The 24,827-nt window shown below is 42.9% G+C and overlaps 1 protein-coding gene across 1 annotated transcript in view; it reads right to left on the bottom strand.

The window, feature by feature from the left end:
* LOC144768432 (uncharacterized) overlaps positions 1-24,827 on the bottom strand; it is a 325,471-nt gene that overhangs the window by 5,038 nt on the left and 295,606 nt on the right. The window contains exons 14-15 of the mRNA XM_078652078.1: positions 5,726-5,783; positions 2,948-3,015 (exon numbers count right to left, since the gene is read on the bottom strand). Of these exons, the coding sequence (XP_078508204.1) occupies positions 2,948-3,015; positions 5,726-5,783 (126 nt within the window). The remainder of the gene's footprint in view (positions 1-2,947; positions 3,016-5,725; positions 5,784-24,827) is intronic.

The raw sequence follows: 24,827 nt of genomic DNA, 5'->3' as shown, positions 1-24,827 counted from the left end.
TAATGGGCCTGCTTGGAGAGTTGTCTTCTGTGCCCAACTGCAGCAATCACGGTATATGTGATCTGCCACATCTCTAGAGCTACACCCTTGTCATGTGTTAAAGTTGATAATGAATGTATCAAAATTATCTTTGGACATCAACTCTGATGTCCACCGATGAGCAACAATGAGTGAAAGAGACATTTTTAAAACCTTATTTCACTATACATATTCTGCCTGATCCATCAGCACCACAAGATCTCATGAGGATTCAGGGGAAATGACAGGTACAAGGAGTTTGGAGATGCTGAAGAACAGGCCAGAGGAAGTAACAAAGGGCAGTGACAGTAGACCGCCAACATCAGTATATCTGTAGTTACTCACTTCCTAGTTTTGGGTGACTTCCAGATGAAGAGACATAGGGCCAGATGTAGGTCGCCAAATACCGGTCCGTAATGGCCGATTTCGGTATTTACCGACCGGTATTTGGATTTTGAGATGTAGGGGGCCTGAAGTTACAGAATCAGTAAAGTTACAGATTCGGTATATTTACCGATTTGGTAAAATACCGAATCGGTAAATTTACCGATTCTGTAAATCCTGATGTAGGTGGCACTGAAAACAGTGCCACAGGCTCTAGGAAAATGTTATTAATTATTTACCACCAAGTATTATTTGGTGGTAAATAATGAATTTCTGTGTACATGCACACCTGTGCATGTACACCGGAGCCATGTGGCACACATACATGCCCTAAGGGCATGTATGTGTGTCACATTGCACCAAAGCCAGAATCAGGGGTGCAACAGGGTGTCAAAGTGACACCCTGTCCCCCTTGTAAATTCGGTAATTTTACCGAATCGGTATTTACCGATTCGGTAATTGACATTGATTCCTGTGGGCCTCAATGCCCATAGGAATCAATGGCAATACCCGAATCGGTTATTACCGATTCGGTAATTACCGAATCCTACCGATTCGGTAATTGAATTGGTAAAAATACCTACATCCCGATTGCCAGTTCTTAAATACCGAATCGGTATGATTCGGTATTTACGTATCGGTAATCTGGGACTACCTACATCTGGCCCATACAGCGCTATTTAGACCTGCATAGATTGTTAGGCTTTGCCAGGGAATGTGACATTGCAAATTGGCAATGGAAGAAACAGAATGACCGACAGGACTACACCAAACAAATCAATGAAATATGTGGAATGAAATGTAAAACAAGAGTTCCATAAACTTTCAAAATTACAACATGAGGACTGACGCTTAAGGAACCTGCTGAAACTGACAGTACTAAACCTTTGCTGTCTTAAAACAGTTTGCTGTTGGCATGTCAAGTTTTGTGAAGTCATCAACAGAGGGCAAGGTTCAAGGAGAACATAAAAGATGTTTGATGACACTGCATGATATGATGCGGGTATTTAGCAAGTTAAGCACAGTACAGATATCTCAGGTTTTCTAAAGACCTGAAACGGTTTGACCAACGTCATAGGTGTGGAGTAGGGGTAAAAGCTTGATTTGTTATAACTATGGCGCCATGTGATGGAGATGCCCGAAACATGGAACAATGATTTACACTTGCTAACTGCCCACCTCAGGTTAGCAGCATATTTGGCCAAACAGTGGGAGATGGACCCATCAAAGGGTTAAGAAGTATATCACAAAAAAATACTTGAAAAAAAACCCAGTGTTATTGGAATGTTAAACGTGTTCTTATTCTGACCTGACATCAAGTTCTATTCAAAACAGTTAAAGTTATGATTATGAACTAAAACTGAAAAGAAAACAAACTGAAATTGGTCAGTTGTGGTTACCTACACAAAGGCAAACTCCCGACACTTGCAGTGTGGGTTTTTCAGTAAAGTATGTGTGTGTTCTATGGTAAAAAAAACACGTAATGAAGAGAAGATGAATAGAAAGAAGGAAGGGAAAGTGCAAAATGGCAATGGAAGAGGCGGAATGACCCACAGACCTACACCAAATGACTTAATGGAAATGTGGAACTAATTAGCGGGATCAAACAAATTTCTGAAGGCAAGATGCAAAATTAAGTAGGAAAAAATGCATACCAAAATAAAAGGCTTTGGCATTTACCAAGGAGAAATGTTTATTATCATTAGACAAGTATAAGGAATAAGTATACATGTAAAAAAGCAGGACAAGAGGTTCCATAAACGTAAGGAATTTAAAGATGAGATCTGATACGAAAAGAGTCTACTGAAACTGCAGTACTTTCTTGAACTTTGCAAGGGCTGCCCTTTATTGCATTCCCATTCACCCAGCAGACATATTCCTTCCACCATATCTCACTGAGAACCACTCAGATGAGAAGAGATGGGTAACATGAGCAACTCAAGATTCATCCATGAGAGTGAATCACATGGCAGATTATTCTTGCAACCAATCAGGTGGATTTAAGTACCTTTGCAGGCTAGTAACTCAGTTGGGAGTAGCCTGCTGCCTGGTTCAGTTTATGAAGATCAGCGTGGCAGTTGGAGGACCCGAAGGGTGCATAAACCAAAAGAAACATAATTCATCTCCTGTTAGAGTTTTCTGGCACACTGTTGACCTATAATTTATTGGTCCGTTCAGCACACACCTGGGTGGACTGGTCCATTCCAGCCCTCTTGTAGCTCTTGGTCAAGAGCTCGCAGGCTGTATTGAAAGGACAGATTATTGCCAAAGCCAGTCTGTGTATATGTGTGATGTTGTAATAAATGTTTGTACAATGATAGAATGAATAGATAGAGTGATAGTATAAAAGAACAAATTAGAATAGAATACAAGAGTAGAATTAAAAAAAGAAAATTATAGGATAAATAGAAAAAAGAATAGAATACATCTGAATAGAATGAATGGAAAATAATAGAATAAAAGAATAAAAAGAATAGTAGAAGTAAAAAATGATGCTAACCTAACTTGCTTAAGTACAAGTCATGTGAACATTATCTATACTTACCATTTGGGGAGTGATCCTTGTTGATCCACTTGTTTGCATTTTCGCATATGGAGACGCCTCTACGCACTCTGCAATGCAGCAAGAGAAGGCATATCGGCAAAGGTGGATCACAATCAATGGTGTTTAATACCAGACATATGTCAGAGCAGAGAGCTGTATACCATGTGACACCCTTCTTTATAAAGGATAACAGTTACAGGATGTTGTTAGTATTTCATTGGCTCATCCTGGAAATAGCTCCCGGGATGAAGGATCCACATCAGAGCTCAGCTTCAACATGCTGTTGAATGATCCAGTCTACACAGGGCCCACTCGAACTATCATCACGCTTATGGTAATTTATTGAACTGTGTAATAGTGACCCAAATTGCATATTTTGCAAAAAAAGTTACATTCAGTCCTATCACGTGCTAGATAAAAATGTGTTTTAAAAGCAAATCCAGTCAGAGCTGAACACAGTTTTTCTTCAAAATAAGAACTAGACAAAGGGTGTGTTTTTAGGATTGGATGCTAAGCAAAATTAAAGAGTGCACTAGAATACATTTTGGAACAATGGTAAGATAGAGGAAATGTTTCAAAAGCAGATAAAGAGCTTGTTCTAATGATCTAATGAAGGAACTAAGAGGGTCACTCTTGTGGGACCATACAGTAGACATAGCAAGGTTTGTATTTTAGGCTGAGGTAGTGTTTGGGGCAGGACATGGAAAACAGCCCAAATACAGGTAACAGTGGCAATGCTGGGGATGCAGTTATTTTTGTTTATTGCCAAAAGATTGAAAAATAAAATGTTGAGAAAGGAACAGCATCGAGGGTTAGGTGGGTAGTGGGAGATTGGGGGCAAAAAAGCAAAGCATAACTATGTGATAACAATGGGGATTGCTGCTAAATGCTTAGTGATATTGAAAAGAAATGATGCTGGGCAAAGTTAATGAAGGTAGTATATTCTGTGTACCTATTCTTTCTGTGCCACCACTGGCCGTACTGAAATGGCTTTTAGGAATAATACAGTAGAATATTGAGATGGGACTTTAAATGGCATGAAATATTCTGACCAGAATATTTGCGGTCACCTAAGTCCACATATAAGTCCACTAATATGTACCTTGCAGTACACATATATTCAAGGTGCACAGATGTGGAGTTAAGAATAGTAAATCTATATGCACTAACCTTTTGATATTTTGCCCCCCAATATTCTGGCCACGATATTCAAATACAACTATATTCCTATACTCAATATTCCGTCGCGCCTAGTACAATCAAATTCCGCAATCTAGTGTTTCCTTTAGGCACCTCACTTGTGTCATTGTTGACGGACTTTCTGATGACATTTGTAAGCTGTTCACCACACAGCTGGATCTCCTAGTAGTACCAGCATACATCCACGAAAATAATTTGGATACAAGAAATTTCTTTTCAACTGTACAGAGGTGAACAGACAAGCTGAGAGCCCCTTGGGCATGTGCATGGACAAATAGAGGCAAGAATGAAGGGTAAGCAACTACCCAATCACACATGGCTTCAACTTTAAAGGATGCCAAGAGCAGCTTACTGTCGGTGAGTTCATTCTGGATAATTATTAAGAAGACTACAATGTTTTGATTAGGGAAAATACAGTCAATCTCTGCAGTAAGTGTTGACATCTGTCCGGGTTAAAAAGTTGCCTGGCACTTTATTGGGGATAATTAGTGCCGGCACATGACCATTCATCAAGACAAAACTAAAGGTGAGGTTCAGTCTACACAGATTACTGGTGAGGTAGGTCTTTTTCATGCTCAAGTTGTAAAAGTGAATCTCATCAGGGGAAGTAACTGAGGGGCTCTTGGTATGAGATGAAATTTGCTCTGAATTGTAGTAAGAGTAGGGATTTGTGATAACGAAACAACTCTGGCATACATTATCTTTAAACGGGGACACCGGATAATTGATTTATGGTTTGCTGGTGGTGTGAGGAACGTTGAAGGTAACTTGCCACTAAATAACACTTGTGCTATCATGAACATTCTCCAGAGGCAGATCTCAAACAGGATGCTCTTGTGACTGCTGTGTCTTTTACTAACAAGATTATCCAGGTAAAGATGTGTTTCTTCAAAATTATATAAGGCTGCAGCTTGTGTGGTTTAATAATCTCAACCCACCGTACAGCAATTGTATCAAATTTACTACTTTATGTTTGTCCTATTTCAAACCCTAACATTTGTGTTTGTGTTCCATTGGGTTTAGTAGCAGAGCTGCTGTCCCCCTTCTCCCTTCCTGGTCAAACGTGTTGGTCTCCCCAGACCTCTCCTTGCACTAACCATCATAAATGTAAGTGTGTGTGTCTGGCTTTAAATAATATACACTTAAACAGAACTCATTTATGTTCACTTTCCCTGGACCAAGTTAGTTCCAGCAGGTCGCAGTGAAGTTGAAACCAGGAGTTGTGTCTAAACAAAAGCCTCAGTATAATGCCACATTCATGCAGTGCTACATATGTGTTTAACAAACATAAAACCTTTACTTGTTGGCATGTCCTCAAGATGTTATCACCAATGAAGGATATTGCTACAATGTCATCTCTTGGATCCAGAAAAGGCTGTCTGCTTCAGCCAATGTAACCAAGACAGATCCACAGATACATGACATCTGCTAAGTTTGTTCCCCAGGTGGATTGATTGCCTTTTCTAAATATGTTAGCTTATCTATTGCAACTTGCCCCATCAAAGTCCAGAGACACATAAGACACATACAAATATCACCATTGACAAAAGAAGCAAGAAATATTAAAATAATGCTTACCTTTAAAAACACTGGTCCCTTTTACTTTGCCCACAATTGTTTGTGATGCCTGATATGACTGTGGTAGAAAAAAAGAGATTGAGATTAGGAGAGGGTCAGGATTCGAGTAAAAAAGATAGAGAGTGTTATAGCAAACCACACAAAGGGCATTAAGCATTTTGAAACATATTTGTGGGGGAGAGAGTTTGCTGTGGCTACAGACCATACACCACTATTCTTCATTTAGAATGATAAAGGGTTAAGAAATGCCATTCCTAGGTTGATATGCTTGTTTGCTAAGCTATATGATTATAATTTCACCATGAGGCACATTCCAGCAGGAAAAAACTTCAAAGCAGAATTTTTTTCCAGATGCCCTTCTAATTCCAGTAGTGATAAAATGATTGTAGAAGAAAAGGAAGTTGTTGTGAGCTTACTGGATGGGTTTGTGTTAGCTAAAAATGTTATTTCTTGTCTTGAGTGGGAACATGCATCTGTTTCTGACACATCTCAAGTGACTCGCAAGAGATTCATTTGTAATGGAAGGCCAAAGGAAGGTCACGTTGGAGAGGCCCTCATTTCTTATTCTAAAGTCAAGGATGAGTTAAGTGTGGAAGGTATTTTTATCTTGAGAGATTCTTCACTCATTCTCCCTGTTTGTTTAAGAAACAAATTAGTTGCATTTGCTCACAAATGGCATGTGAGCATCACAGGAACCAAGAAGAGGTTATATTTATTTATTTATTTTATTTTATTTATAAAGTTTTATATAGCGTGAACAAGATCCCGGGGGATAACAGAGTGCTTTACAATATGAATGAGAGGAAGAACAAAAGCAGTCTCAAGATCCTAGCAGGAGAAAGTATCCCTATTAGGGTACAAATGTGTTCATAAGGAATCGTTTAGCTTCCAATTTGAAAGCCATCGTTGAAGAAATTCTGCGTTCTTCCGGTGTAAGAGAGTTCCAAATCCTTGGTGCAGCGCCAGAGAAGGCTTGGTGACAAGTTCTTTTTTTGTTCAAGATAAGTGGTTTCAGGAGAAAGGTAGTGGCACGTCTTGAGGCTCTAGATCCACAGGATAGTTCAAGTTTTTGTGCAAGGTAACTGGGAGTATTGAGGTGAAGGGCTTTGTGAGCCAGAACAGCAACATTTAACTGAATTTGATCTTCATAGGGTAGATAATTAAGAGATTTTAGGACTGGGGATATATGATTGTATCTTTTGGTGCCTGTGACCAATCTAGCCACACCATTCAGAGATGACCTTAGAAGAGCCAGGGCGTATTTGGGAAGGCCACTGAGCGTAGCGGAGCCATAGTCAAGCCGCGGCAAGACAAGCACTTGAACTACCTGCTTGAAATCCTTCAGTGGAAGGAAAGTTTTGATATTTCTGAGTGAACTCAACAAATCGTTTGCTCCCTTAAATACGTTACTGATATGATTCTTCATAGGTGCTTGTCAAAGGTGATTCTGAGGGATTTTACTGAGTCAATGATGAGAGGTGTGCAATTGAAAGCAGTGAGGTGACTCAGCCATGGGTCTATCTTGGGGATGTGGTTTGGACGGGAGATGAGCATGAATTCTGTTTTGGAAGTGTTAAGTAGGAGATAGTTCTCAGTTAACCAGCTTTCAGTAGACATTAGATTAGTGTTGAGGGATATGATGTTATCCAGGGAAGAGATTTTCAAATAGAGTTGCATTTCATCCGCATACATGTGGAAAAGAATGCTCATAGAGTTTATTGAGTTAGCGAGAGGTTCCAGGAAAAGGTTGAATAGGATGGGAGATAGGGTGGACCCTTGAGGGACCCCCATGAGTACAGGAGAGGGAGTGGTTTGCCTTGACTCTTTGTGATCTGCGCTGAAAGAAAGAAGAGAACCATTGTAGCACCTGATCAGCAAAACCCATTCTATTTTGCAGGATGGATAGAAGGTTGTCATGATTAACCAAATCGAAAGCGGATGAAAGGTCAAAGAGAATCAGGAGGCAAGATTTGTTTTTGTCAAGCATTTTTAAAATGTCATCCATAACGTGTGTGAGAGCCGTTTCCATGCTGTGTCCCTTCCTGAAACCAGATTGATGTTGGTCTAGAAGTTGATAGTTCTCTATGTGATCGCAAAGTTGAGATTGAACACATTTTTCTAGAAGTTTTGCTAGGGTTGGAATGTTGGAAATGGGGCGGAAATTATTGAGATCAGATTTGTCAGAATTTTTATTTTTTTTAAATCGGTGAAACCTGAGCTGGTTTTAGGCAACTGGGGATCGTGCCTTGTGAGAGAGAAGCATTTACCATCCTTGTCCAGGTGAGGATGAGTGCATTCTTGATTTCCTTGAAGATAGCCAGGGGCAACGGGTCGCTGAAGTGGTTGGAGGGGTTGATATTCTGAAGAATCTTTCTTTATTATTGGTGGCCTGGAATGGACAATCTGGTTAAGACTATTTTGAACAGATGTAGAGAGTGTGGCCATGAGGAGAAGGCTCTTTGCACTCATAACTCTCCTTTGTGTCCTGTCAGTTTTCCTCAGAGACCTTGGGAAAAATGATGGCTCCACTTTATTGGTCCCATCGGTGGGTTAAATGCTGGATACAGAAACATTTTGACTGTGGGAGACAACTTTTCCAAGTGGTTCTCATTAAAAATTTTAAAAGAACTTAACACTGACAATGTGATTGATTTTTAAAAACAGTGTCAGATAATGTGGTTCGATTTGATTCAAACAATATGAGAAGTTGTTTAAATAATTTTGGTGTTAAGCACCTCACCACTGCTCTCTCTAGTCCACAAGGAAATGGTTTAGTGGAGAGGGTAAATCGCATTTTGAAAGACTTCATTCAACTTGCTTGTTCTTCTGGGCTACACGTGCAGGATGTTGTGAGCGAAAGAATTTGGTCCTACAAAAATACCCCTCGCTCCACTTCAGGTGTTATACCCTTTGCTCTGTTGAGGGGTAGACATAATTTTAATGAGTTGTCCCCAGAATGGGTCATTGCCAATTCTGGTGGTCATAACTGTACTCTTGATCATGATCAGGTGAGAATACGAGTGAAAGAGAAGAGAAACAAGCCAAATCTAAACTCAGGTATGATGATTCCAAGCGAGTTAAGGAGAAATATTTTGTTGCGTGAGAACATATTCGTGTCAGGTGACCATTTAAAAAAAGGGGTTCTAAGTTTAATTCTGAGATTGAAATTGTTAAAGTTAGCAAGCATGCAGTCATGGATACTGGTAGAAAGTGGTGGAGCAAAAGGAATGTAGCAAAAGATAATTGTTGTCTTGTCAAAACTTCTGAACTATTCCACAGTATAAGGTCCACAGATGGTGTTAAGGGAAAGGAGGAATTTACCTTTGATGTGAATGTATCTGGAGAATATGAGCAAGTGGATGCCCATGAAGTGCAGTTTTCAAGTGACTCTGGTGGTATTGAGTCAGGAGGGCAAGCAAACAGCTGTCTTACACCTGTTCTGATGACTCAGTGGGCTAATGCATCTACTGCGGGGATCTGTGTTGGACCACAATGAGCTCAAATTAGTTATCTGGTTAAGGCATGTTAAATCTAGTTGTAAAAGAAAAAAAAGAGGCCTCGATTGTGATGTCCCTGTGTCTGACCCCAAAAAAGTCTGATACCAAGGGTTTTGGAATTTAGCAGGTGCAGTTTTTATGGGGTATTCAGAGTTTCATTCAGAAAATATGGCATAACATGTGTATTTAGGTGCTTATGTCAACCTAATGTGCATAACCCTGTATTTACCAAGCCTTTTCCCTGCAGTAAATATATGCAATTTTGACCTGATGAAATTTATCTTGGCCACGTCATTATTCAAATTACCATCTGCTTTGGCAGGTACCTCCCCTGTCACAACCTGGGAGAGGGTGCGGGGGCAGTTAGGGGTGGGTGGTGCTGTCATGACCTGGATTATGACGTGATAATGCAAGCAAGAAATATAGGGTGAGGTAAAAACTATGGGGCATATTACCAACCAATAGAGATAATTTTTGTCTCTAACTTATTTAGAGACAAAAATTATCGCCGCAAATCGGCGATTTTTATCGCAGATAAACCTTGCTATTAGCAAGGTTTATCGCAAATGCGATAAAAAACGGCCGCAATGCATGAATATCGCTGAAAAGTCAGCGATATTCATGCATTATCGAGCAAATGCTCTTAGCCATGTTATCCACCTCCCATTGGATAACATGGCTAAGAACTGCTCCTGGGCAAGTGTTAGCTTTTGGAGATATTCGCGCTTAGCCCGAATATCTCCAAAAGTTGGTAATAGGAGATAGCGATGTTAGCGACTGTTTTCAGTCGCTAACATCTTGGCACGCCCACTTTGCATGTCATTAGTGATAAATATCACTGACATGCAAAGCGGGGCCCAAGATGGTCACTATCTCCTATTAGCTGTCGCTAACTGGTGTTAGCGACAGCTTGGTAATAGGGAGATAATTTTATCTCCGCTTTCTTGGCTTTTAAAGCCAAAAAAGCGGAGATAAAGCCCCTTGATAATATGCCCCCAGGTTTTTTCCAGTGGGTATACTTTTGGCTCATGCTCCGGATTAGCCAGACTTCAGTGCTTGTCCGCCACTAAAAACACATGTGGAAATTATCAAAATAATCTGTTGCTAAGAGGTTTGTCAGCCTGTTATCTTTGTTAAATCACTTCATTTCTGGACTTTTACCTCACAGGCCTCTGTTTAAGGGTGTGAAAGTGCAGCATGTCAGATGCTGAGGCATTTGAATGATGACAATGAACAGTCCCAGCCCTACAATAATATTGTGAGGCGGGATTGATGGGATAATATAAGGATAATATGGGGGGGCAACAATGACAACTGCTCTATTCAGTCCATATGTAGGTTCAGGTAAAGCTGGACCTCGTCACCTGGTCACAGGGGTCATGAAAGCAGTGGACAGCAGCAAAAGCAATTACAACTTTGTAAGCCCTCTATATTTTGTGTTTTCCACTTTTTGAACTTCCCAAGCTGCTAAGCAGCAAATAGAAGGTTTTTGATGGGCTAAGAGTAGACCCAGTGGTCCAAACTATCACTGTGAAGATATTAAAGAGGGTTGTCAAAAGGTGTGTGCTGTCACTTTTGAGTTTTAACGAGAGGCAAGATGTTGACTGTGTAGGCACGCAGCTAGTTGCTCTCATCTACTATCCCCTCTTTTTTGCAGTTCTCCTGCACAAGCAGAGCCCTGAAGGGACGGATCAGCGTGACGGCTCTTCCTCAAGCCTGCACGTTTCAGAGCAGCAGTGGCATGAACAGCAGGTGGGCGGATCTGTTCAGAATGGTTACCAACATGCTTTCGCGTATTGGAGCAAGCACTCCTTTGGTGTTTGCAGTGATTTTTTTGGCTCCCTAAGTTACTCCGGGAGAAAGGAGATGCTGTATGCGGCACAACACAGACTGTCGCAGCTAACGAGGGATAGAGACAAGAATCACCTCAATACCAAGCAGGCAATGGTGTAGGTATGCATTTAGATCCTCAACCTGCTAAACACCTGCCTGATAACCTGGGGTTAGGGTGGAGAAAGAATTTGTCAGACAGCGCAGCCAATATAGCAAGGAAATCTCAGTTTGTGGCTTCTGTAATGCCAGGGGATGCACTTCCCTCCCTGGCTACACCACAACTAGCAAGTACTGAATTTTTACAATCAAAATGTATAACTAACTAACCGGTCCCCCAGGTCCATCAGGTTACCCAGGATGAAGGAGAACCATGCTCAGAGTTGCCGGTCTTGGAGGCTGGCCAGGTGCTGCATGAGACTTGTATTCAACTGCATAAGGCCTACAGGGCGAGGAATTTGGGGAGATGGTGTAATAAAATATGCCGTGAGACACAAGGACAGTGCTACGCAAAGCCCCAGTAAGGGACACATGACCCCACCACAGTCCTGCAATGGACAGTTCTGAAATCCATCAAGCTACCGCAGAGGGGTGGCAATCTACAACAGTTGTTGAATCGTGAGGAACTAAAATCCATCATTCAATTTAATACTATTCGGACTGGGCTCAATCGGAGTGAGGACTGGACTACGTTGCTCTGATTTAACAGTGAACAATAAATCAGAATAAGACAGCAATGAACTATGTTTCTTTGACTGAACAGTGTGTAATGAATCAAGATAACACGGTAATGAAATAACCCTTTGGGTCAATGCTTCGCAGTGAATACTCCATGACTACCCCATGGTCACAAGGCAAACTGAAAATGTGACCCTATGTGAATGTGCCAATTATTGTTTCTCTTTAACGATGTGTTTCACTTTATTTGAAGTCACCTGTCACTATTACTATGTTTGCACCCGTACTCCTTGTCTTCCTTAACCATTACAAAATGGCCCCCGCATTAGACATCTGGCCACTTAGGCATGGCGCCCGTAGTGTTGGTCATGTGACCCACGCGGTCTTTACTTCCCCGAACGCGATTCCCCAGCCCACTGACTTCCATTCGGCATCGACCGAGAAGCCACATGAAGGCGAGTCCTCATTTGGACTAAGTAAGTAGCTGCTGCACGTCCAAGCTTTTTAGTTCTGACCCCCCGGTGGTCTGCTATGTTCTTATCCCTCCCCCTTTTTCTTTATAGCGCCTAAATCCACATTGTTGGGACCCTATGTGCACGATTACCTGCACTGTTAATTTTATAATCTTCGCTTTGCGGGCTAATTGCAACATTGCAAGGTAAGCTAGACACCCTCGCGCTTATTGCCGCCCTTATTCACAGAGCCGCCACTGCAACCAGAAACTTAATTCGCTTTTCTGTTTTCAGCGCCACTTTTACGGTGGAACACGATTAGCATTGCCTAACAGCCTCCTAAAAAACGGCACGGACCCCCAAAGTAACTCCCATGCCTTTCACTAACTGGTATGTTGTCTCGCGCTAGCGCTCCTGCCTAAGTAATTACGGGCTCTTTCAAACCCCCTTTTTAAATAAACGCGGGCCTTACCAACCTTGCGCCCTTCATTCCATTGTGTCTCCATACCAATAGACATTAAGGTTACTACCGCATGGTCTTATAAGTGACCCCTTCCTAATGAATAATAAATTCTTTATCACGGACACTCTTTCTTACAATCCCCATACCCATTTGAAGGCAGCACGTTCACGTCACGTCATTGTGATTCTTGCAGTCCGTCACGCACGCCACTGCGATTCCGAATTGCTGTAAATACTGTTACTGGATGCGTGTTTGAGTCACACCCACTGTGCACTTGGCCACACACTGCGATTCCGATGTATGGTTGGTATGCGTCTGCAAAACTGCTCGTAAGCTGTTTGAAATATCCTTTTTCTTCGTCTCTCCCTAACAGGCTTTTTTGACAATCAGGCATGTCTCGTATATTACAAATGTCCTGATGATGATCCCATGTATCTTATTGAGCAATAGGGATCGAAACGTCGACACCCATGAGTGGGTTCATATTTATAATATTGAGTAATAAGATTGTTTATGTTCCACTCCAGGCGATACTGTGTTTTGATTTTTAACTTATAAACAGTACCCTGTCTCTGCTCTCGTTCTTTGCCTGATAGACACCCCTTCCACCCTTATACTATCTCTCTATTTCCCTCTTTTTCATGTACGACACAGGCTTGTGTCTTGTGATTTTTAAATGTATTACTGAATTGAACATTGCTTCTTTATAAAATAAAATCCTTTCCCGGCTGGGTTTGGAAATTTTATAACAAGTATAGTTTTCCACTGTGTCTCTATACAGCATTGGTTTGTTGATTTGCAAATAAGCTAAGAACCGTTTTGTTCACTATAACGTAACTTATTTAGAGACAAAAATTATCGCCGCAAATCGGCGATTTTTATCGCAGATAAACCTTGCTATTAGCAAGGTTTATCGCAAATGCGATAAAAAACGGCCGCAATGCATGAATATCGCTGAAAAGTCAGCGATATTCATGCATTATCGAGCAAATGCTCTTAGCCATGTTATCCACCTCCCATTGGATAACATGGCTAAGAACTGCTCCTGGGCAAGTGTTAGCTTTTGGAGATATTCGCGCTTAGCGCGAATATCTCCAAAAGTTGGTAATAGGAGATAGCGATGTTAGCGACTGTTTTCAGTCGCTAACATCTTGGCACGCCCACTTTGCATGTCATTAGTGATAAATATCACTGACATGCAAAGCGGGGCCCAAGATGGTCACTATCTCCTATTAGCTGTCGCTAACTGGTGTTAGCGACAGCTTGGTAATAGGGAGATAATTTTATCTCCGCTTTCTTGGCTTTTAAAGCCAAAAAAGCGGAGATAAAGCCCCTTGATAATATGCCCCCAGGTTTTTTCCAGTGGGTATACTTTTGGCTCATGCTCCGGATTAGCCAGACTTCAGTGCTTGTCCGCCACTAAAAACACATGTGGAAATTATCAAAATAATCTGTTGCTAAGAGGTTTGTCAGCCTGTTATCTTTGTTAAATCACTTCATTTCTGGACTTTTACCTCACAGGCCTCTGTTTAAGGGTGTGAAAGTGCAGCATGTCAGATGCTGAGGCATTTGAATGATGACAATGAACAGTCCCAGCCCTACAATAATATTGTGAGGCGGGATTGATGGGATAATATAAGGATAATATGGGGGGGCAACAATGACAACTGCTCTATTCAGTCCATATGTAGGTTCAGGTAAAGCTGGACCTCGTCACCTGGTCACAGGGGTCATGAAAGCAGTGGACAGCAGCAAAAGCAATTACAACTTTGTAAGCCCTCTATATTTTGTGTTTTCCACTTTTTGAACTTCCCAAGCTGCTAAGCAGCAAATAGAAGGTTTTTGATGGGCTAAGAGTAGACCCAGTGGTCCAAACTATCACTGTGAAGATATTAAAGAGGGTTGTCAAAAGGTGTGTGCTGTCACTTTTGAGTTTTAACGAGAGGCAAGATGTTGACTGTGTAGGCACGCAGCTAGTTGCTCTCATCTACTATCCCCTCTAAGCTAAGGAGGGCACATTAAGACACCTATTGAAAAATGAACTTCTTTACAGTGAAACAAAAAACCAGACCTTCTCAAATAATATGAAAATTATATTCCAAATGGCAGAAATCACCTCGGATATTTTATGCAGTTGGTCAGCAGCTCAACTGAAATTGTTTCTAAGATGTTACACCCCGAAACTAAGCTACAAATTAGACTATGAACACTGCAAAAAACTGAAAACATATAAATCCTTCGTGGACTCATTGGAATATAAGCAAATTCAACCATACATCAGGTATTCCCTGACTCATGGTGTAAGGAGGACAATCACCATGCTAAGACTGGGTATCCTACCAGTATTAACTTACACAGCAAGGTGGTCGACTGGAAGATCACTCCTATGCCCCCTGTGTGAAGGGGGAGACCAAGATATTGAGCATTTGCTGTTTGTGTGTCCCAATATAAATGTAACTACTGCACGCACCAGATACCTTGCCCCGATCTATCAAACTTGTAGAATTGTCAAAGTGAGTGAACTTTTGCAGCTATGTAAATATCCGTCAAATGAATTTGTTTGTTATAATTTTTTTAAGTTTCTAAAAACTTTTTTACCATTGTATTGATTATATGTAAAAATTATTTTTCCTTTATATCTGTAAATTGTATATTTGTGGTCCTTTATATGAGTACCAATACAAATAAAATCTTTTTGACTTTGACTTTTTTTCTATCCCCTCTTTTTTGCAGTTCTCCTGCACAAGCAGAGCCCTGAAGGGACGGATCAGCGTGACGGCTCTTCCTCAAGCCTGCACGTTTCAGAGCAGCAGTGGCATGAACAGCAGGTGGGCGGATCTGTTCAGAATGGTTACCAACATGCTTTCGCGTATTGGAGCAAGCACTCCTTTGGTGTTTGCAGTGATTTTTTTGGCTCCCTAAGTTACTCCGGGAGAAAGGAGATGCTGTATGCGGCACAACACAGACTGTCGCAGCTAACGAGGGATAGAGACAAGAATCACCTCAATACCAAGCAGGCAATGGTGTAGGTATGCATTTAGATCCTCAACCTGCTAAACACCTGCCTGATAACCTGGGGTTAGGGTGGAGAAAGAATTTGTCAGACAGCGCAGCCAATATAGCAAGGAAATCTCAGTTTGTGGCTTCTGTAATGCCAGGGGATGCACTTCCCTCCCTGGCTACACCACAACTAGCAAGTACTGAATTTTTACAATCAAAATGTATAACTAACTAACCGGTCCCCCAGGTCCATCAGGTTACCCAGGATGAAGGAGAACCATGCTCAGAGTTGCCGGTCTTGGAGGCTGGCCAGGTGCTGCATGAGACTTGTATTCAACTGCATAAGGCCTACAGGGCGAGGAATTTGGGGAGATGGTGTAATAAAATATGCCGTGAGACACAAGGACAGTGCTACGCAAAGCCCCAGTAAGGGACACATGACCCCACCACAGTCTGGTACACCAGGTAAAACCAGGGCTTGTCCCGAGTATAATGCTGGGCATGAGGCTTATTGTTCACTGGATGATACAATTGAATGGGCTGATAAATTATTTTCCCTGACAGATGGTTCAGGCTCAGAAGCCTCCAATTCATGCCTAATCGATGTTGGGCATAGTGCTTCTCTGTCTGATTCAAGCACTTTGGAATCGCCAGAGACAGCCCTTAAGCGCTGAAAATCTCACAAGGTGTCTAAGGGCAACTCTGATCCTTCACAAAAAGCAGAGGCAAACTCTTATCAGGGCAGGATTAAAGTGGGACTATTCAGATACCAGAATAATTGGAGAACCAGAGGATGCAGCGAAAGCAGAGGTTACAGTCGGGCAGGTGACAGTAGGAGAGACCACAAGCCTCTCACTAGGACTGATTCTTGAATCAATTAAAGTGCATCGTGCAGAGACCCAGGTAGACATTAAAAAAGCAAGGCAGGCTATGAAAAAACTTAACGGGCCAATGAGAAAGGTTGGCAAATCCTGCATCGATATTGTGGAAAAGCTTAACTGTATAGAGGAGAGGACCACAGCTGTTGAAATGTACATCATAACTATGAAGGAGCAAGCCGAGTCTCTAGGCGCACAATTGTTGTAAGTGATGTGGAAGTTCGCGGATTTGGAACATCTTCAGAGATGTAATAAGCTTTGCTTCCTTGAGATTGAGCAAGGATTGGAGGGGGACGATATAAGAACATTTATGTTGGACCTCAGGAGCACAATTGCTGTATTGTCAGGGTGGAATTGTGAGCCGGAAATACAGAGGGTACATGGATTCACAATAAATCAGAATAAACATGGCAAGTGTAATAGAGATCAGAGTCAGCCAAGGGCCATATTGGTATTTTTTTGCAATATTTTGCTTCAGCAAGCCAGATTTGAAAACACCCACCCTAAGCCGTGAAAGTATAGGGAGGCTTCTTATTTTGTTGCCCAGGTTTTTGTCATATGACTGTTGAACGCAGATGGCCTCTTAGTCAACTAATTAAACCTTTTTACCTCAGAAATCCAAGCCAAGGAATACCTGTGTGATCTGACAGATGTAACAGATAATGTATAAGCTATGGGCCTTTTGTTGAAGTCATTTGCTCTTGTTTGGTGCTGGTCTACTTTTTTTGTTTTCTCCCATCTAATTCCTTTGTTTTTTCTCTGTGAAGGACAGGTTTGGCTGCTAGGCATAATGGCTCGGTAGGGTCTTTTTGGCAGGGGTGCTTGGTAGGGGATGGGGGCCAGCGGCATCTTGACAAAAATAGTCACCAAACAGACCTTGGTTGGTCTGGCTGCCTCTATTAGGTGGGAGATGGAGGAGGGCGGGGCGTCGGTGCAGGGTAGGAGGGTGATTTTTGGGGAAGTTGTTTGGGGAGAAGAGTGGGGTAAGCTTTTTGCTTCATGGAAAAGCATCAAGTATGCACACGGAGTGTAAATTTAAAAAAAATGGTGGTGGGCTACAGGCAAGATCAGATTACGACAGTTGAGATATACAAGGAGTGGTATTAAGTACTTAGGTTGTGTACTTTATAAGAGGGATGGCTAAGCTTTGTATTGCAACTGTTAATATTTGTGGGCTACATTATATGGCAAAAAAGGAGAAGAGTATGATATGCTTTTTAAATTGTATCCAAATGCTGATGATTTGGGGTCACGTACAGTACATTGCATATATCATCATCTATACTTACGCTGAAGGTGGTCATAGTTCATTACCTGTTGCTTTCCTCTTTGAGATGGTAACTCTGAGGTAGAGAGCTACAATAGACTCTCCGTAATTGATTTGGACAGCTATCCCTCCCTATATATTGTTAATATGCAAATTCATGGCAACTTTAACGTAGGGGGTCACCGAAAAAACCATCACCATTTTTTCTTTATTTAGTGCACCTTTGGATGCCTTTTGAAGCTTATTTTGTTCTTTTCCACACATTATAAGTATCTCCATTTTTAAGCCGGTCATCTGAATTCAGTGTGATCACTTTGGTACGGTACCTAGATCAAGGGTAGTATTGCACAGTTTTTCTACAACTGAGTCATGTTTTAATAGTCAATAGTCATAGCCTTGTCACATGATATTGGGTTCCACAATATCAGCAGGTTAAATGCTGTAACAGCACCCAGACCTCTGGCAAGGGGATACATGCTTAGGTGGCAACACCTGTAACCCTTCCTTAGCTCTAGGGAGTGACTGGACAGTGTTTCTTGCACTGCAGACCATTGTGGCCTGCTGGGAGACACCCCAGGAGTCCAGGCAGAGGATCCAGGGCAAAGCGGTAAAACAGTCAGTAACCCGGAATTTACCAGCAAACCCAAATTCCCCCACAATGGAAGAAATGGACACTGGAACCCTAGTGGACATCCCAAAAGGTATCCCCTCGCCGGACGCCCAGAAACCCACCCCCGCCCCCTGGGGAGAGCAGCACTGGGGCAAGTAAGGAAGCACCTGTTGAAGCAAGCACCATCGCTGGGAAGGCTGATGCCCCAAAGGCCTCAGGGCCCCAGGCCTCAGGGCCTAAAACAGGTGCACCTGAACCCCCCAAAACTGCTAAACCAGGTAGTGGAGGGACGGGCGAGACAGGGACCAGGTAAGGGACAGCCCCCGAACCCTGCAATGGGTACAATATCACCCACCAGCACACCCAGGTCATGTGGTGGGAGGTGATTGACAAGACAGGACCCAGACTGGAGAGAGGCCTGTTCTTTAAGAAGGTACTCAAACCGGCAGGGGTCCCAGTGGCTGACATGCTGAGCTGCCAGGTGTCCACCTCAGACAAGACCTTCCTCCTTAGCTTTATCACTCAGGCCCTCTTCAGGAAGTACTGGGACCTCTTCCAAAGGAAGAAGAAGGAGGCACCCTACAGCAAATTCAGTCTGACAACATAATTGGCACCGGAGACCACTGAGAAGAGTGTGTCATGTTGCTTTAAATTAATTTCTTGTCATGTTGTAGAATGTTTTGATTCAACTTGATTCCATTGTAGTTTGCATTCTTGTACAGAGCCAGCAGGACAGCAGGACAGTTGCTCCTGTGCTCTTTTTAATAAACCCTTACTTTCTTCATATCTGGAAGAGTCATACTTTACAATTGGCGACGCGGTTGGAAAAGAAGCACTAGGAATCCCTGAACCAATTTGGAGGAACATCCTTTACAACGCAACTTTTACCCCGCACTACCATTACAACGCAACCATTACAACGCAAGTCATTACAACGACTTGCGCTGGTGGGCGCTGTAGGATAGGGAATAGCTTAATTTTCTATCCAACACCTTCCCTGCTATCCACGGGGACTGGAGTTGGAATCATCTCTGTTCATCACCACCCCCTTTTCTGAATCATTTTGTCCACCATAAGCGTGGAAGGGTATACTCAGATGTGAGTCCCTTGCTCATTGCACCATCAGGATTCAAGCAAGCCGGGCCGACGACGCCTGAAATGGCAGAAACCGGCCCCCGGAAGCTTGTTTCCTTCCCAGTACAAGAATTGGCTTGGTAGTTTGGTTTGCCCTGTTCCCATCATGCACTGGGACAGGAACAGACTAATTTGCATATAGCCAAGTTCTGAGCTGGGATGGTGCAGTGAGCTAAAAAACGGTGATGGATCAAGCCCTGATCTTTGGACTGGGTAAGAGTGGTCTGCTTAATTCAGGCACTCTGTTCATCACCACCCCCTTTTCTGAATCATTTTGTCCACCATAAGCGTGGAAGGGTATACTCAGATGTGAGTCCCTTGCTCATTGCACCATCAGGATTCAAGCAAGCCGGGCCGACGACGCCTGAAATGGCAGAAACCGGTCCCCGGAAGCTTGTTTCCTTCCCAGTACAAGAATTGGCTTGGTAGTTTGGTTTGCCCTGTTCCCATCATGCACTTTGACAGGAACAGACTAATTTGCATATAGCCAAGTTCTGAGCTGGGATGGTGCAGTGAGCTAAAAAACGGTGATGGATCAAGCCCTGATCTTTGGACTGGGTAAGAGTGGTCTGCTTAATTCAGGCACTCTGTTCATCACCACCCCCTTTTCTGAATCATTTTGTCCACCATAAACGTGGAAGGGTATACTCAGATGTGAGTCCCTTGCTCATTGCACCATCAGGATTCAAGCAAGCCGGGCCGACGACGCCTGAAATGCAGAAACCGGTCCCCGGAAGCTTGTTTCCTTCCCAGTACAAGAATTGGCTTGGTAGTTTGGTTTGCCCTGTTCCCATCATGCACTGGGACAGGAACAGACTAATTTGCATATAGCCAAGTTCTGAGCTGGGATGGTGCAGTGAGCTAAAAAACGGTGATGGATCAAGCCCTGATCTTTGGACTGGGTAAGAGTGGTCTGCTTAATTCAGGCACTCTGTTCATCACCACCCCCTTTTCTGAATCCTTTCGTTTTGGGGCTGGACCCTTGTTTGTGCTGTCAAGACCCTGCGCGCAGCTCCTCTTAGAAGCGCTATACCTCGCCGGACCCGCTTCGCGGGTCCCGCTTCGGTGTGCTTCTGAACGGCTGGAGTTGGCGAGTGACGGCTCGGGACCTCGGGACCTTCAAGACAGTAGTGGGGTGTGTGGAACAATTCCAGGGCTGCGAGCAACTGCTACAGGTTCTCCATTTCCCAGGAGCCCCTGTTAGCCAGTCCGAAGACACCTGGGACGCTCTCCCTGACGGACACGCCCCCACAGATACTGATAAAGTGCTTGCAATCCAAATCTGCGTGGGACATCATCTCTGCTTTGTTTCGTTTTGGGGCTGGACCCTTGTTTGTGCTGTCAAGACCCTGCGCGCAGCTCCTCTTAGAAGCGCTATACCTCGCCGGACCCGCTTTGCGGGTCCCGCTTCGGTGTGCTTCTGAACGGCTGGAGTTGGCGAGTGACGGCTCGGGACCTCGGGACCTTCAAGAGAGTTGTGGGGTGTGTGGAACAATTCCAGGGCTGCGAGCAATTGCTACAGGGACTCCATTTCCCAGGAGCCCCTGTTAGCCAGTCCGAAGACACCTGGGACGCTCTCCCTGATGGACACGCCCCCATCAACCAAATCCCTATAACATCAAGTACTGTCTCAGCTGCGGGGAGCGCGCGGGAGCGCCCGGAGCTAAGCCCGGGCAAAGGGCGGGCCGTCTAAGGCCGTCCAAGGACGATAAAGGACGGGCCGTGCTCACCCTCTTCTTTTTGTAAGCTTCGATTTATTTTTTGTAATAGTGCCATTCTATGTTTTAGTATTTGTGTACGTACTAATAGGGGTTTCAGCACTATTTGTTTGTTTGATTTTAAATTGGATTAACCCTTCCCTGAGGAACTGTCCCACGATGGCCCTACGTTCTGAGAAAGATAGGCAAGTCATTAAGAAAACTATGAGTGGGAAAGCTACTGGAACTCTGGATGCTTTTATTACTCGGGCAACAGGGATCTTGGAAAAAGAAATCGCTTTTACAGAAAAGCGATTATCCCTGAATCTATTGACAGGAAAAAGCTCGTCTTTAGGACAGATTGGCTCTGCAACCACACCTGAAAATAGTATATTAATGACCCCTGTACTCAGTCCAAATGTATCCAGTAATGTAGTCCCTCAATTAGTACCCCCGAATGTCTTGGAGGATAGTATAAATGTGGTCTGTATAGCATCAAGTACTGTTAGTGGGGATAGCACTCAAAATAGTAATTCGATTCAAATAGCGCCTACATTGGCAGACTCTCATGTTTTAGAACCAGACCTGAATTTAGTTGAAACTTTTAAAGCGAGCAAGCGGAAAAGAGGAGGGGGTCATAACAAGGGTAGTAGAGCAAAAACAGCCAAATTTAACACCAATCGAGCTGTGGTCAAATCTACTAAACTTAAGGGAACCCCTTCTGCTAAACCCCCAAATCAATCCTGCCCAAATGATGACTTTCTTCACAATATTGAAAAATTGGTTAAAAGTCTTCTGAGGCCCTTATTGGAAAAGACGCAAATAATAAATTTGAAGTTGGACCAACTAGAACATCTTGTTTCGGTCAATACCCACTCCCATGAACAACTGGTTCAGAATAGCCAGGGCATTGAGAATCCGGGTGGCAATCCTACTGCTACAAAGAAAGCAGGCTTAGAGAAGCCAGTAGGGGTGTTACAAACAGTAATAAATGCTGATCCAGCTAAATCTGTACCGCAAACAATCTCTATTAACCCCACTATGGCGGAGGTTGTGTCCGGAAATCGAAATCAAAAGCCTGCAGTAACTGCTCCAACTACAGTAACTGCTCCAACTACAACAACTTCTTCTGTATCCAACCAGGCGGCTATTACCACTAGGCCTAAGGTAACATCAACACAGGGCCCCATAAATCAAGGAGTAAAGGCTCCAGCAAAAAGGGCGGTTTGTGTAAATTTGCCTCCTGATTCTGCCCCTTTTACAGCTATTTTGACAGGAGTGCCAGGGCTTAGGCCTAACCAATTGGAATCAAACAGGGATCTCAGAAACAGAGTAACCTATTGGCTTAATAAACATAGACCACTTCCCCCTGCTTCTAGGACAGAGATTTTAAATGTTAGAAGGGTTCCATGGGTGGGCCCAAGTGATAAAGATTTGGAGGGAGACTATATCCTCATAAATTTTAGAGAAAATTGGGTTAAGGGCTTTATTTGTCGTGAACCAAGGTTTGGTAGACTGGGTGATATACAATGTATAGGTTTGGAATATTTTTACCCCAATTTAAAGCATGCACTTCCTTATCCACCCCAAAATTACCCAAGAATGAGATTTCAGGGTGAGGAATATCTTGGATGGATACCAAATAACATACCCTTAAGAAATCGCCTTGAATCATTGATGGGGTTGGAGGATATAGACTGACTACCAACCAGCCAAAAGCCGACCAAACAGTGTGGTGAAGTGGGTAGTTTCTTAGTGGAACAAACGACTGAAAGGTTGAGGGGTACCACCGATGAGATGACACTAACTTGTATTGTGACGAATGAAAATCCTGTTGAGGTGGAAGTTTGCGATACTGTAAATTGTATGTTAAATTTGCCCGATACCAGGCCAGATGTGGCCACGCATACAGATCCTTTGGGTGACTCGTTGGGGGTAATGGGGCTTCGCCTAATTTCGTGGAATATTGCAGGTCTCTCTAGGCGGTTACAGGATGATGTATGGTTGAACTATGTAGGAATTGAACTGATCAGGTCCTTAATGGTTTTCAATCCTTCAATGTACTAGCTGTGCCATCACAGGCAGGTAGGGCAAAAGGTGGTAATATGACCGCCATTTCCCTTAAATTAAGTAATTTAAAAACATCTAGTATAGTGGATACGCCCTGGTACCAATTACTTTTGTTACAATTCCTGTTTCCTGTACCCCTGTTGTTGATTAATTGGTATTACAATATCTTTGATAACCATGACACTGCTGTAATTGTGAACCTCCAGGAAGATATATCCAAGGTACGAAGTAATTTACCTTCATTATTTATTTTATGGGTTGGTGATTTTAACTGTTCTTTGTGTAAATTTGGTGGGTCAAATGTTTGTGGTCTAGTTGATTTAAATGACCACCCTATGCAACATTTTAAGCATACACCCCAGGGTGATGCGTTAAATAACATTATTGTCATCAATGACTTATGCATAATGGAATCAGGGGTTGCCCCAAATTCATGTCCAATACCAACTTTCCAAGGAACTGGAGGTACTGTGAGTGTTATTGATTTCGCTATTGTATCTAGTAGTCATTTACATTTCATTGACAAATTTGAGACGCATGAAAATCCGGTGAGCGATCATAACCCTTTAATTTTAACTGTGTACCCTCCTGCTACTGCAAGATATCCAACCTGGGATCAACCAATTACATATAATAAGAATAAAGGAGTCACCCTGAAGTGGGAGAAAGTGGATGCAACTGGGCTGGAGGTAGAGATCTTAAATTCTAACAGCTCTGAAATTGAGCTTTGATTATCACCAACAATAGACCCAGATAATATAATTAGAAATTTTGAAATTTTGTGTGGGAAAGTGGCAGAACACCTTAAAAAAACGCTGGCCTCTAAACAGTCTAAAGGCTTGAAATGGTTTGATGCTGTTTGTTCCGCAGCCCAAAAATTGTTAAAAAGGGCTTTGCACCAAAAACCTAGGAATAAGGAGTTGGTAAGAACTGCGAGAAGCACCTACAAAGAGGCAATTAAAAAACGAAAGTTGGATCTAAAAAGGCTAGCTTGAGATGACTTAGAGAAAGCCTCAGACTTAAAAGATAGTAGGCTTTTTTGGGAGGTTATAAACCGTCCTTTCCTTACAAATTATGGTAATGATAATATGGTATTGCAGATAACAGCCGAGACATGGGAAGCCCATTATGGGAATATTTTTAACCCCAAGTCTATTCCCCTTATAGGTTTGCAGGATGAAATAAGGGATGGGGACATTCCTGTTTCAGCTTCCCTACTCAGCTCTTCGCTCACCCTCGGTGAAGTGGAGGAGGCTTTGAGGAAAGGTGTTCGATTAAAAGCCCCTGGCCCGGATGCGGTGCCGCTGGACTTTTTTAAACATAATACTGTCCTATGGGCCCCATTGCTCCTGACTGTTTTCAAAGCAGCTATTGTTGGTCGCATTCCCCTATCTTGGAAAGAGGCAGTGGTGGTGCCAATTTTTAAGAAGGGGGATAAGTGCGACCCACGTTGCTATCGCCCAATATCACTAATTGACGCGTCATGTAAGCTATTGGGTAGGATAATCTTGGACAGACTGGAGACT

This window comes from Lissotriton helveticus, chromosome 7 (genome assembly GCF_964261635.1).
Source record: "Lissotriton helveticus chromosome 7, aLisHel1.1, whole genome shotgun sequence".
NCBI classification, from domain to species: domain Eukaryota; kingdom Metazoa; phylum Chordata; class Amphibia; order Caudata; family Salamandridae; genus Lissotriton; species Lissotriton helveticus.
Note: the sequence above shows the minus strand (reverse complement) of the source record. Positions and strands in the feature narration are given on the sequence as shown.